At 38.8% G+C, this 13,901-nt stretch overlaps 1 protein-coding gene across 2 annotated transcripts in view; it reads left to right on the top strand.

Annotated features, from left to right (window-relative positions):
- Positions 1-13,901, top strand: part of CRYBG1 (crystallin beta-gamma domain containing 1) — a 214,597-nt gene that overhangs the window by 162,638 nt on the left and 38,058 nt on the right. For both annotated transcript variants that reach the window (XM_077999635.1, XM_015137008.3), the window contains 5 exons: positions 1,815-4,155; positions 7,788-7,835; positions 7,923-8,041; positions 9,952-10,117; positions 12,794-12,933. In XM_077999635.1, the coding sequence (XP_077855761.1) occupies positions 1,815-4,155; positions 7,788-7,835; positions 7,923-8,041; positions 9,952-10,117; positions 12,794-12,933 (2,814 nt within the window). The remainder of the gene's footprint in view (positions 1-1,814; positions 4,156-7,787; positions 7,836-7,922; positions 8,042-9,951; positions 10,118-12,793; positions 12,934-13,901) is intronic.

Here is a 13,901-nt window from a genome sequence, read left to right as displayed (position 1 = left end):
ACAGCCCCATCCCTGTCCCTACTTTCCCCAACTGTAGCCCTTGAAGAAAACCCCAGGGATTCCTTCAACTGTAAGTTGGGGGAAATAAAAACAACTCTGTTCTAAACCATCTCATTTTTTTAAAGATGAAGAAGGTACAGTCCAGAGAGGTAAAGTAACTTGACCAGGTTCACACAGATAATTAGCATAAAAGCCAGGACCAGAGCCAGAGAATGCCAAACAGAGCACATTTGTTTCTCTGAAAGAAAGCACTGTGTACATTCAAAGACTTATTATTTCCACTGGGGGTAACTATACCCAAGAAATGTGACAGAGAAAGGGGAGACTCTCTTGCCCAAGAAGTGGTGAGAAAACCAACAGCTGCATAATTGATACGTAAATGATGGTACATCCATATGATGGACTTCCATGCAGCATTAAGACAGCTTTTCAAACAAATTTTTTGGTAATCTGAAAAATGTTAACTATAAGGTTAAGTCATTTTATTTCTTGAAAAAGCAAGATATCAAATTATATGAACAGAATAATCTCAATTCTATTCAAAATATTTAATTATGCCTATAAAAACATTAGAAATGTTTAAAAATGTTAACAGGGATATTCTCTGACTGGTAGGATTATCAGTGATTTTTTTTTTTTTTTTTTTTTTTTTTTCCGAGACGGAGTCTCGCTTTGTGGTCCAGGCTGGAGTGCAGTGGCCGGATCTCAGCTCACTGCAAGCTCCGCCTCCCGGGTTTACGCCATTCTCCTGCCTCAGCCTCCCGAGTAGCTGGGACTACAGGCACCCGCCACCTCGCCCGGCTAGTTTTTTGTATTTTTTAGTAGAGACGGGGTTTCACCGTGTTAGCCAGGATGGTCTCGATCTCCTGACCTCGTGATCCGCCCGTCTCGGCCTCCCAAAGTGCTGGGATTACAGGCTTGAGCCACCGCGCCCGGCCTCAGTGATTTTTAAATATTATCCAAAGTTGCTATAGTGAACACACTTATAATCAGAGAAAATCTTATGGGGGAAGGATGAGAGGAATAAAATATCCAAAGAGGTCAATAGTAGATGAATTTTTAAAATCTATCCTTTTGAGATAATACTTAAAAAGTTATGCTAAAATAAAAATACATAATTGATGTTGGAGTATGGGAATGCATTAAATATTTAAATTTCTTCTAATGTTCTTCAGGCCTTAAGGTGTCTTCCAACCCTAGTGCCAAGCACTGTGCATACATGCTAGGTGCTCAATAAATTGGTTCCTCCCTCATCCCTAGAGTTTCTTGGCTACATAATCTTCCGATCCCTCATATGCAAGCAAAACACCCATTAAAAATAGTTGATAGTGTACTTAGGACTATTTAAAAATAGTTTCATTAAAAAACAAATGTGGCAGAGAATGGTGGCTCATGCCTGTAATCCCAGCACTTGGGGAGGTCAAGATGGGAGGGTTGCTTGAAGCCAGGAGTTTGAGACACCAGTCTGGGTGACATAGACCCCATTCTACAAAAAATAAAAATAAAGAAATTAGTTGGGTGTGTGGTATGTGCCTGTAGTCCCAGCTACCTGAGAGGCTGTAGCAGGAGGATTGCCTGAGCCCAGGAGTTTCAGGCTGCAGCAATCGATGATCACACTGCTGTACTCCAGCCTTCGCGACAGAGCAAGACCTTGTCTTAAAAACACATGTGTGCGCGCACACACACACACAACACACTCCAAATGTTATATATCAGGGAGACGTTGGCTTTTCATAGTTTTATAATTAGTTGGTTTGTGTGTTCACTTTTTAAAACTAGGTCAATAACTTTGTCTTCCTGCTTTTTCCTCACAGCCCTGCCAAGCCCAAACATGTGGAACTAAATCTTAAAACCCCTAAGAATCTTGACAGTTTGGGAAATGAGCACAATCCATTTAGCCAGCCAGTTCACAAAGGCAACACTGCCACCAAAATCTCCTTATTTGAAAACAAACGGGCAAACAGTAGCCCAAGACACACTGACATTCGAGGCACAAGGAACACTCCTGCCTCTAGTAAAACGTTTGTTGGGAGGGCGAAGCTGAATTTAGCCAAAAAAGCCAAAGAAATGGAGCAACCTGAAAAGAAAGTAATGCCAAACAGTCCCCAGAGTGGTGTGCTGGTGAAGGAAACTGCTGTAGAAACCAAAGTTACTCTCTCGGAAGAAGAGATTCTACCAGCAACCGGAGGAATGAATGGAGACCCTTCTGAGAATCAAGCTCTTGGTCCTCAACCTAACCAAGATGATAAAGCAGATGTGCAAATAGATGCTGGCTGCCCTTCAGAACCAGTGGCTTCTGCTCTGATTCCTGTCAAAGATCATAAGCTCTTAGAGAAGGACTCAGAGGCTGCAGACAGCAAAAGACTTGTACTTGAAAATGTAACCAATGCAGCACAAGACATCCCCATCACTGTGGATACCAAAGATTTACCCCCAGCAGCCATGCCAAAGCCACAGCATACATCTTCTGACTCACAGGCCCCTACTGAGTCATCTCCTGAGCCTTCTCTTTCACTGTCTGCACCCACTCCTGGGGATGTTGCCAAAGACACATGTGTTCAATCGCCCATAAGCAGTTTTCCGTGCACTGATCTGAGAGTGTCAGAAAATCACAAAGGACGTGTTTTGCCTGTGTCTCATCAGAACAATGAGAAAATGCCACTTTCAGAACTTGGAGGAGAGACAAACCCTCCTTTGTCCACAGAGCATAGTCCAGAAGCTGTGGGAAGTGAGTGTCCATCCAGAGTCCTCGTCCAGGTCAGGTCCTTCGTGCTCCCCGTGGAGAGCACCCAGGATGTGAGCTCCCAGGTCATCCCAGAGAGCTCTGAAGTTAGAGAAGTGCAGTTGCCAACTTGTCACAGTAATGAACCTGAAGTGGTTTCCGTTGCAAGTTGTGCTCCCCTACAAGAGGAAGTACTGGGCAATAAGAGCATGTCACCCGAACACTCTCATTGCACAGCAGAGCTCGCGGCAAAATCTGGCCCACAAGTTGTGCCACCAGCATCAGAGAAAACTTTGCCTATTCAGGCTCAAAGTCAGGGCAACAGAACACCCCTGATGACTGAATCTAGTCCCACCAACTCTCCCAGCAGTGGAAATCACTTAGACACTCCTCAAAAGCCAGATCAGACTGTTAGACACGGCTGGCATAGCCCTGCCGGTTTTTTGAACATTTCTGCTGGTAGTGATGACAGTGTATTTGATTCTTCTTCTGATATGGAAAAATTCACTGAAATTATAAAACAGATGGATAGTGCAGTTTGTATGCCCATGAAAAGAAAGAAGGCCAGGATGCCAAATTCTCCTGCTCCTCACTTTGCCATGCCTCCTATTCATGAAGACCATTTAGAAAAGGTGTTTGATCCCAATGTGTTTACCTTTGGTTTGGGGAAGAAGAAGGAAAGTCAGCCAGAAATGTCCCCGGCTTTACATTTAATGCAGAGCCTTGACACAAAATCCCAACTGAGACCCAAACGTGCATCTGCTGAACAGAGTGTCCTCTTCAAGTCCCTGCACACCAACACTAATGGGAACAGTGAGCCTCTGGTGATGCCAGAAATCAATGACAAAGAGAACAGGGACATCACAAGTGGTAGCATTAAGAGATCGAGACTAGAAAAAAGTGCACTTTTCTCAAGCTTGTTATCTTCCTTACCACAAGACAAAATCTTTTCTCCTTCTGTGACATCAGTCAACACTATGACCACGGCTTTCAGTACTTCTCAGAACGGTTCCCTATCTCAGTCTTCAGTGTCACAGCCCACGACTGAGGGTGCCCCGCCCTGTGGTTTGAACAAAGAACAGCCAAATCTACCCGACAACTCCTTAAAGGTCTTCAGTTTCAACTCGTCAAGTACATCACACTCCAGTTTGAAAAGTCCAAGCCACATGGAAAAATACCCGCAAAAAGAGAAAACCAAAGAAGATAAAGAAGATCTGGATTCACGAAGCAACCTACACTTGCTGGAAACTAAATTTTCTGAATTTTCAAAACTGAAGAACGATGATATGGAAAAGGCTAATCATACTGAAAATGTTCTTAAATCAAACTTGCCAAACTGCGGAAACAGTGACACCGACTTCATGGGTCTTTTCAAATCAAGCCGGTATGACCCAGGCATTTCTTTTTCTGGAATGTCATTATCAGACACAATGGTAAGTAGCAATGTATTATTATTTATTTGGGGTATTTATAAAGCAAGGGAAGAGAGGGATGATGAGCAACTCCTGTTATTCTTTTAGAAATGGTTAAACTCATGCGCTATAGTTTTTATTCATTCATCACATATTTGAAAACCTGCAATGTACAAGAGACTGTTAGAAGGCAAGAAAAAAATGTACTAAGAATCTTCACTGAAGGCCTCTGTAGTCTTGCAGGGAGATAAAGCTACAAATGTTTTAAGGCGCATGATTTTTTTTTTTTTTTTTTTGAGGCAGAGTCTTGCTCTGTCGCCCAGGCTGGAGTGCAGTGACGCAATCTCAGCTCACTGCAACCTCCGCCTCCTGGGATCAAGTGATTCTTCTGCCTCTGCTTCCCTAGTAGCAGGGAATACAGGTGCGTGCCACCACGCCTGGATAATTTTTGTATTTTTAGTAAAAACTAAAAATACAAAAATACAAAAAATACAAATTTTTAGTAAAAACTAAAAATACAAATACGGGGGTTTTACCATATTGGCCGAGCTGGTCTCGAACTCCTGACCTCGTGATCCATCTGCCTCGGCCTCCCAAAGTGTTGGGATTACCCGGTGTGAGCCATCTTGACTGGCTGGCATGTGATCTTTTAAGGCACATGTGAATTTATATGTTGTATTGTGAAAGCTATAGGTAAACTTGTGGAGTTCAGAGACAGACAAGATGCTTTTTCTTACCTATTCTATGTAAAAGTGCTCAGTGCTATACTTAGAATTCTGAAGATCTGTGAAGCAGCTTCCTCTATTTGGGAAGTCCCCAGCCAGGGAAACTTTTTCTTAATCCTTATCTCTATGAGATTCACTCTTTTTTCCCATAAGTAGCAATAGGTGTTTGTCCTATGCAATTGAGAAAGTATTTTCTCCTTATTGGGAATTAGTTTTCATTAGGGAAATATTTTTTTTCCCCTGCAAAGCTGTGGGGAGTAAAGAATTTTGGTTTTCATTGGATCTTAAATATTAGAGAGAAGACAGCAAAACATGATTTTGGGGAATAATTTTGATTTCTGCATCTTCTTTTATCTCTCTTCAGAAGATGTTTACTTTACTCAGTTTTTGATGTGAATTTGTGCCTTTTTGTTACCAAGCTTATTTAAGGTAAGGGAGGACTATGAGAAAGGAAGGTGGGATATGAGTTTAGTGATCAGCTCTGCCAGGCTAGAAGCCTGAGTGGGGCTTGTATTCTGGTGGTCCGTCCTGTGAACCCGGCTGTCTGGCAAGTGTGGACCGCAATCCAGCCCAGTTTATCCAGGCAGAAAATACCTTGCACTTTTCCTGGTCTGTACAGGGTACTGCAGCATAGTTCAATGTATTATATTGGCTTTTGCTACAGTCCTGTCAGAGAATGTGATGTTGCAAGCTCTTTCAAAATATATGGTTGGGTTTCCAGCAGAGGTGCAGATCCCTTTTTCATGTGATTTCATAAACTTTCGTAAAGTTTGGGTTTCAGATGTTTGGTGTTAGGACCCTTTACATTTAAAAATGATTAAGAACCCCAATGAGCTTTTGTTTGTATGGGTTCTGCCTATCAGAATTGATTATATTAGAAATAATTGCTGAGAAAATTGGAAAACACCAGAACATACAAGTGCACACTGCAGCAGTGCTCAGAGCAACGATGCCATCACACATCATGGAGCCTTGTACTCCACTGCACATTTGAGAAAGAGATGAAAAAGGCAGATGACCTCTTCTTATTATGAAAATAGTTTTGATCTCATGGACTACCTGAAAGGATCTTGGAGACCCCCCACTGGCCTCTGAACCACACTTTGAGAACCACTCCTATAAACAAATAAGACTGAATCAGCCTATGGTACCCAGAAATCATAAAATTCTTAACTGTTTCTCTCAAGCACAAAATTTCCACTGGTCCACTTCCCATTCATTACTGCTTTGTTCTTTTTAATTGTTCTTAGATCACTTTCCTTATTTAACTACAGTCTGACAAAGCTGATAACAGAATATACAGTTTCCTTATAAAAATCAAGTCAAATGACATAAAAAGGAAAAATAAAATCTTTATACTTTTTCTAGGCCTTTTTATGATTAAAAAATAATGGCCTTTCTTTAGGTCCTGGGCTTTTATTGATTGTATAACTATTCAATCATGAAAGTTTTACCTGAATTTTGTTTTAAATTTTAGGCTTTTTCTTCAGTTTATCTACTTCTAATGTATATATATGCATAAATAGGTATATACCATTTGGCTTCTGATAATGCTCTAGGGGGGCCCTTATGGACTTTTTTTTTTTTTTAAGAGACAGAATCTTGCTCTGTCACCCAAGCTAGAGTGCAGTGGCAGTTCTTGGCTCCCTGCAACCTCTCCGCCTTCCAGGTTCAAGCGATTTTCATGTCTCAGCCTCCCAAGTAGCTGAGATTATAAGTGAGCACCACCACGTCTGGCTAATTTTTGTGTTTTTAGTAGAGACAGGGTTCTGCCATGTTGGCCATGCTGATCTCGAACTCCTGACCTCAGGTGATCTGCCCACCTCGGCCTCCCAAAGTGCTGGGATTACAGGCGTGAGCCACCGCACCCCAGCCTTTTGTGGTCTTCTGGCCATATCTACACTCTGGTGTGATGCAAGAGCAGTCAGAGCAAAGGCAGTTCCTAAAATAGGCATCCTAGTCAGCATTGAAAGTAGTTCATATTTTGTAATATTTTTACATGTATAATTACTATTTTATTATCTTATGAATTTCTGGTTTTACTGGTCTTGTCAGATGGTCTTGAAAATGATTAGTTTTGGAGCCATATTAAAATGCATTTTGTCTATCAAAAAAGCAAGATTAGGCTGGGCTTGGTGGCTCACACCTATAATCCCAGCACTTTGGGAGGCCGAGGCAGGCGGATCACGAGGTCAAGAGATCGAAACCATCCTAGCCAACATGGTGAAACCCCATCTCTACTAAAAGAAAAATACAAAAATTAGCTGGGCTGGTGGCATGCACCTGTAGTCCCAGCTACTTAGGAGGCTGAGGCAGGAGAAACGCTTGAACCCAGACGGAGGTTGCAGTGAGCCGAGATGATGCCATTGCACTCCATCTCAAAAGAAAAAAAAGGGGGATTAAATATACTATGTGCAATGTACATTATGAAATATACCATATATACCGTAAACACTTCTGTTTAGACTAGTGGTTGTTATATGGTTATAGATTTACTATGAGAAAACAATATTTGTATGGATTCAGATAGGGTATGTATATGAACACAAAAGTGATTAATATATTATAATTTCTCTTTATTTGATATAATACTGATATTATTTGAATTAGAATTTCTTAGCTGAGTTCTTATTCTGTGAACTGACAAGAAACATACGTGCCCTGAATTTTCTAGCATTGGTGGAAATAGCCTAGACATTTAAATTAGGAGAAATTGCAATGGCAAATTCAGGTAGAGGTGAAAAAACCTTAATTTAAAAGTATGAACTCAAAGAGTTTTAATACAACTTTAGCATTGATTAGAGTGGACGTTTCAAAATCAATACAGTGTGGGATAAGTGTGATCCACCTAGAGGATCATGGGTGGAAAAAGAGGATTGTTATGTGAAGTTGTAATTATTTGTTGTGTTTTTGTTCATCTGATTACAGACACTTAGAGGAAGTGTCCAAAATAAACTCAATCCCCGACCTGGAAAGGTAAGATTTTTTTCTGTTTCTAGCCTTGATTCTATTTTGGTCTATTAGAGCATGACAAATTGTGCTACCACTTTCGTTTTCATGCAGGTAGTGATATATAGTGAACCCGATGTCTCCGAGAAGTGCATCGAAGTTTTCAGTGACATTCAGGATTGCAGTTCTTGGAGCCTCTCTCCAGTGATACTCATAAAAGTTGTTAGAGGATGGTAAGAATGGCACTTTAAGTTCCTGATGTTGAATGTTTGTGTTTTACATGCTTAATTACCTTTTTAGTCCTCACTACTAGTTTAAAATTATGGCTTTAGCAGTGGAAAGCACAGGAAATACTACTCGTGGTAAGATAAGGGATTCATATCTTAACAATGTCATTTTAAATCATTATTCTGATTATAGCAGTGATACATGTTTATGGGAGAAAAATCAAAACAGTACAGTGCAACAAGCTTCTTTTTCCCATGTTTCCCCATAATATTGCTTTGAACTAATCATAAATCAGGGCCCATAACACACTTTTGGTTGATGACCTTTAAATGAGGTTGATAAGAATTGCACTAGTCGTGTTGATAGACCAGAAAGGACTTTTAAAAAATCTATAAGGAAACTTGAGAACACGTAGGAAAAGGCAAAGTAAAGAAACAATAAGGAAAAAAAATCTATAAGGAAAAACCAAAACAATCTATAAAGGCATTTTTCTAATTTTTTAATGATAGTTCAGTGCAGCACTAACTTAAAATTTAATTTGCTTTCCAATATTTCCACAAAAGATTGTTTTGGTTAAGTAAAGAAACTAGTGAAAAAAATAAATATTTTGACAGTTTCTGAAATCATTTTATCAACTTCATTGCCTCTTGGAGACACACAGGAAGCTGAGTAGAGAAAGGCAGCTTAAAAAAAGAAATAGCTGATCTGGCATAATACTTATCTTTTGGTGCCTATTTGTAAACTTGTTTGAAATAAAGAGGGTAGACCTCTGGATGTTTATGGATTTAAAAATCCATAAGATTTTCTTTTGGTCTCCATTGGATTAAATATGCAGCAGCTTTCCTGTTAGATTTCTAGGTATTTTAATATTTTTTCCTATATCTCCAACATAGTCATGAGAAAAACAAGTTTTGCTTTTATTCTTAAATTTGAAGACAAATGCTATTTTAATTGCTGGAGAATTGGCCACTAATATGCAATATATAATAGTGGCAATTTTTTACACAAATTTTGTTTTTATAGAACAGTGCTTTTTCCTTTCTTTTGCAACTTTTGTCGGCTTCTTTTTCTCGAAAGCGTAAGCATTTACACTGCCATACGTTGACATGAGGTTTTTCTTTAGTGTTTGGCTGTTGTTCGGAAGAATATTGTTAAAATGCTTTCCATTACCATATCTATAGTCTTTTGTACCAACATATTCATTGATATGACTGTAATATGTAAGTTAAAATCTCTCTAAGAGAAATGTTTTCTACACATATGAAGAGACAAAAGGCCAGACATGATGGCTCATGCCTGTAATTCCAGCACATTGGGAGGCCGAGGTGGGCAGATCACTTGAGACCAGGAGTTCAAGATCAGCAGGCCAACATGGGGAAACCTCGTCTCTACTAAAAATACAAAAATGAGCCGGGCTTGGTGGCACATTCCTGTAATCCCAGCTACTCGGGCGGCTGAGGCAGGAGAATTGCTTGAACCTGGGAGGTGGAGGTTGCAGTAAGCCGAGATCGCACCACTGCACTCTAGCCTGGGCAACAGAGCAAGACTCTGTATCAAAAAAAAAAAAAAAGAGACAGAAAAAAACAAAAAAACACTACAGTAAACATCCATTTATCTGACATATTATCATTTATAAGTCTCCACCACCTGGCAATTACTTGGAACATTAGTAGCTCCATAGCATTCATATAGATAACTCCAAAGTTCTCTAAGATCCTGATATAGTTCATGAGTTATCAGAGACTTAATTATACCCAGTAAAATATTAGTGTTAGGGAGAGTTTAAGCTATTTTAATTGCTAGATAATTAGCCACTAATATACTATATATATAATGGCAATTAGCCAGGATATTTGAGTAATCAAAGCCTCTCGCACCAAGACTGGCTAATGGTTTTGCTGTGTTTTATTGTTAGTTGGATTTTGTATGAGCAACCAAATTTTGAAGGGCACTCCATTCCCTTAGAAGAAGGAGAATTGGAACTCTCTGGTCTCTGGGGTGTAGAAGACATTTTGGAAAGTCACGAGGAAGCAGAGTCTGATAAGCCGGTGGTGATTGGTTCCATCAGACATGTGGTCCAGGTAGGTTGCGGTAAATCTGGATTTTATTTAGTCAACAAATATTTATGGATTCGTACTTAAAGGGAAATGTTCATTTCACGAAATAAGTGATTGGGAAACATATTTGGTGCCTTAGGGATGTATTTTCTGTATTTTAAATTTATTTGTACACTTTAAAGAATTTAAAAAGAAACATAATTGGTTAGATAATTTTTCACAATAAACCCTTAAGGTAAATCTTTTATGCCTGTCCTTCTATTCCCATCTTCCAAATATATTTTACCTGATAACTTGGTTTAAATGAGTTCTGCATCTATGAACAGATTTTTCATTTACTTAGTGTTTTTGTTTGCTGTATGAGTTGTGATTACTTTGAGTGGTTTATAGGAATTCTATTTTGGAAAAATAAATAATCCAAAAATAATTTGGTTGATCAACTCTAGGATTTCATGTGGATTTAACAATATATTACTTGCTCTATTTGAGGCCACTTTATGGATGAGGTAACATTTCTTGGTTTCTTGTTATTTGATGAGAAAAGTGTTGTCAGAGCCTTTCTTTGTGGCTCTTGGGATTTGATGATTCTTTACCTTAAAAATGCAATTAATGGTGTCTTCTAAGTAGAAAATTAAAATCCCAAGTTTTAACGGAGACGAGTGTCAAGATGCAATACAGAGAAAAGGAACATTCTGATGTGAGAATGAGTAAAGATGAGTAACAGTTTTGGCAGAGGAAAGTGTCGCCTACTTCCTGGGTCAACATTTCTGAGTAACTTAGGTGGTAATTGGTATGCTAAATGATTTATCTTTTATTTGCTTTAAGTATATAATATGAGAAGACTAAGTAAGACTACAGAAACCCTATTTCAAAATGTCCTCATTAATGGAATATTTTGCCTAGAGTTTTTATTTACTGCTCAAATAATATTGGTAATAAAGCAATGTTTAAAAATATCATCTGATTCCCATCATGAAGTGCCCTCTCCCCCTTTATTTTTTGAATTTTCTACCCTTTGCTTTTTCCGCAGTTGTAATCATAATACAGGGACAATGCTGTTCCACCTGTCTATCCTAACACTGTGGTTCTCAATCCTTTTTTTCTCTTTATACCACTTTCCTGAAAATCACACTCCCCTTGGTAACATCTTTGGGATTGGAACTGGGGAAGGTATGAATCTGGTGGGGTGAGGATTTGGGTGCATTCAGGAAGATGGGGAAGGAAAACGAGATCTCTTGTTTTGTCTGACAGTAGCAGACTTACTGTAGCAAAAGCTTTTCATGTTACCATAGGTTTAGGGTTTAGCTGAATATCATATTCCATTGAAACAATGCATTATTTATTATTTAGTACATAAATGAGGTATCATTATTTATTTGTTATTTCTTCTTTCAGTGAATCTTAAGGTTGTTTCTAGTTTTTTACTATTATAAGTAATGCCATGAGAATGTTTTTGTGCATTTAATAATTTATAATTTTCTTTTTCTTTTTTTTGAGATGGAGTCTTGCTCTGTCACCCAGGCTGGAGTACAGTGGTGCAATCTCGGCTCACTGCAACTTCTGCCTCCTGGGGGTTCAAGTGATTCTCCTGCCTCAGCCTCCACAGTAGCTGTGATTACAGGCACATGCCACAATGCCCAGCTAATTTTTGTGTTTTTAGTAGAGATGGGGTTTCGCCATGTTGGCCAGGCTGCTCTTGAACTCCTGACCTCAGGTGATCTGCCCGCCTCGGCCTCCCAAGGCTGGGATTACAGGTGTGAGCCACTGCGCACGGCCAGTAATTCATAATTTTCTAATTTGTTTCCTTGAGGTACATTTTTCTGAATGGTGCCATGTTAAAGGGTATGGTTATAGCTCCTGATATGTCATGGATTATATTTTCTTTACAGATCATGTGCATGGTTTCTTGAAACATAAACATAAGTCAGAGCATATATTTTAGAGGTTACCTTTTTAGTTCATTAGAGTTGTTCCTTTTGATAACATTTGAAAAGCCTCATCTGAGCTTATTCAGGTGTTAAAATTTCTTCTGTTGCTCAGTTCACCCAACTCAGCTGCATAGATGAGGTTCAATAAATATTCCATTAATGCTTAGGCACTCGACCAGACGAGGCCTTTTGAAGACTGTTGGGACCACAGATATGCAGGGCATGGAACAATGACCAAAGTACAGAGATTTGTAAATCACTATGAATGTGTGCTTTTGCTTTTATGACTTAGATCAAACCAGTATCATAAAGGTTTACTCAGTCAAGGAGAGTTACCACAAATCAACGGAGGGCTTATGGACACAAAACAGTGGCTGAGGAAGACTCCAAGAGCAGCCGTTCTACAGACTAAAGTCTCTGTGCTTGGATAATTATATCAGAGCAAAGGAACCAAAACCCCAGACCAAGGAGGGTCAAGTGAGGATGAGAAAAATAAATATATTCCAAAACTCAAATAAAATACATTTCTGATGATCTTTGCTTGAATGCAACACTGAGTTATATAACTAAAGCAAGTGTGTCTGCCCCAAAATAGGTGGATTATTAATTCATGGATGGAAACAGGAAAGGGCTAAAATGGCAAGTGCTCTGTGAAATGTATTTGTATATTTAAAGCTCATTTTGATTAGTTGTAAGAAGAAGAAGAATGAGCTTACTAGAGAGTTAAATGCATGGTGCAATTCTTACTGTCTGTGCATCTATATTTTTTCAGGATTACAGAGTTAGTCACATTGACTTATTTACTGAACCGGAAGGGTTAGGAATCCTAAGTTCCTACTTTGATGATACTGAAGAAATGCAGGGATTTGGTGTAATGCAGAAGACTTGTTCCATGAAAGTACATTGGGGCACGTAAGTATTTTTATTCAAACACAATTTTAATGAAGTTTTTTTGTGAGTGTAGTACTGGAAAAAGGACTTAAGATACTCTGACTCTGATTTGTCATCCTGTAAAGTAATTATTAACTGTAAGGTATATTTTTATAAGGCACATAAAATTCTGGTTTTTTTGCACCTATGTTATGATTCATCTCTCTTAAAAACAATATAGATTTATTATAGGAAATGTTGGGGGGAATTGAATTTTTAATGTAAGTCTTTCCTTGTCACAGAGGAATCTGATTTATTCAAAGCTGAGTTGCAGATTATATTTTCATGATGATTCAGAGGAGGTAATTCAAAGCACATGCCTCTGATATTTCTGCGGGGGGGATGGAAGCCAACACACATGGTACTTCCTTGAATATTTTCACACAATGCTGGTTCAAAGCCCCTAGGAGGTCGGTTTCACAAATCACAGGAAACAGCAAGAATATTTTGAAGGAAATGGTAATACCTCAGATAGGGGAGAAATGAGGATAGAAAGTACAGGCTGCAATACTAAAGAATGTGGTCTCCAAGGTGAAGCACAAAGCCCCACGGCATGTGAAAGGCATTCACTGAGATGCAGGAAAAAACACTAAAGCTTCTTTCTATTTGATTAAAGTCTCCACCTCTTAAGATTTTATTTTTGTATATGTTTTCTAATATGCATAATGTATTAGTTCAGTGGTAATGTATATAATTTATAAGTATTCATATATTCAGAGATTGCTGAAATGTTTTTACTAATGGCTTATACAGTCAAAAAAGTTTACAGTCTGTCCCTAAAGTGGTATGGAGTATCTCTGCAGTGAACAATAAGGCACTCCTTAATCATGCTTTTTGCATTCTATTTATTACTAAAAGTCTCGGTTTGCCATTGTTCATATCTTAGAAAAATGATTGATTGTGCAGAATGTAGGAATAGGATAAGTTACAGATCACAGAATCTGATTTTT

Source organism: Macaca mulatta, chromosome 4 (assembly GCF_049350105.2).
Source record: "Macaca mulatta isolate MMU2019108-1 chromosome 4, T2T-MMU8v2.0, whole genome shotgun sequence".
Lineage (NCBI taxonomy): Eukaryota > Metazoa > Chordata > Mammalia > Primates > Cercopithecidae > Macaca > Macaca mulatta.
This window is presented reverse-complemented; position numbering and strand designations above follow the sequence as displayed.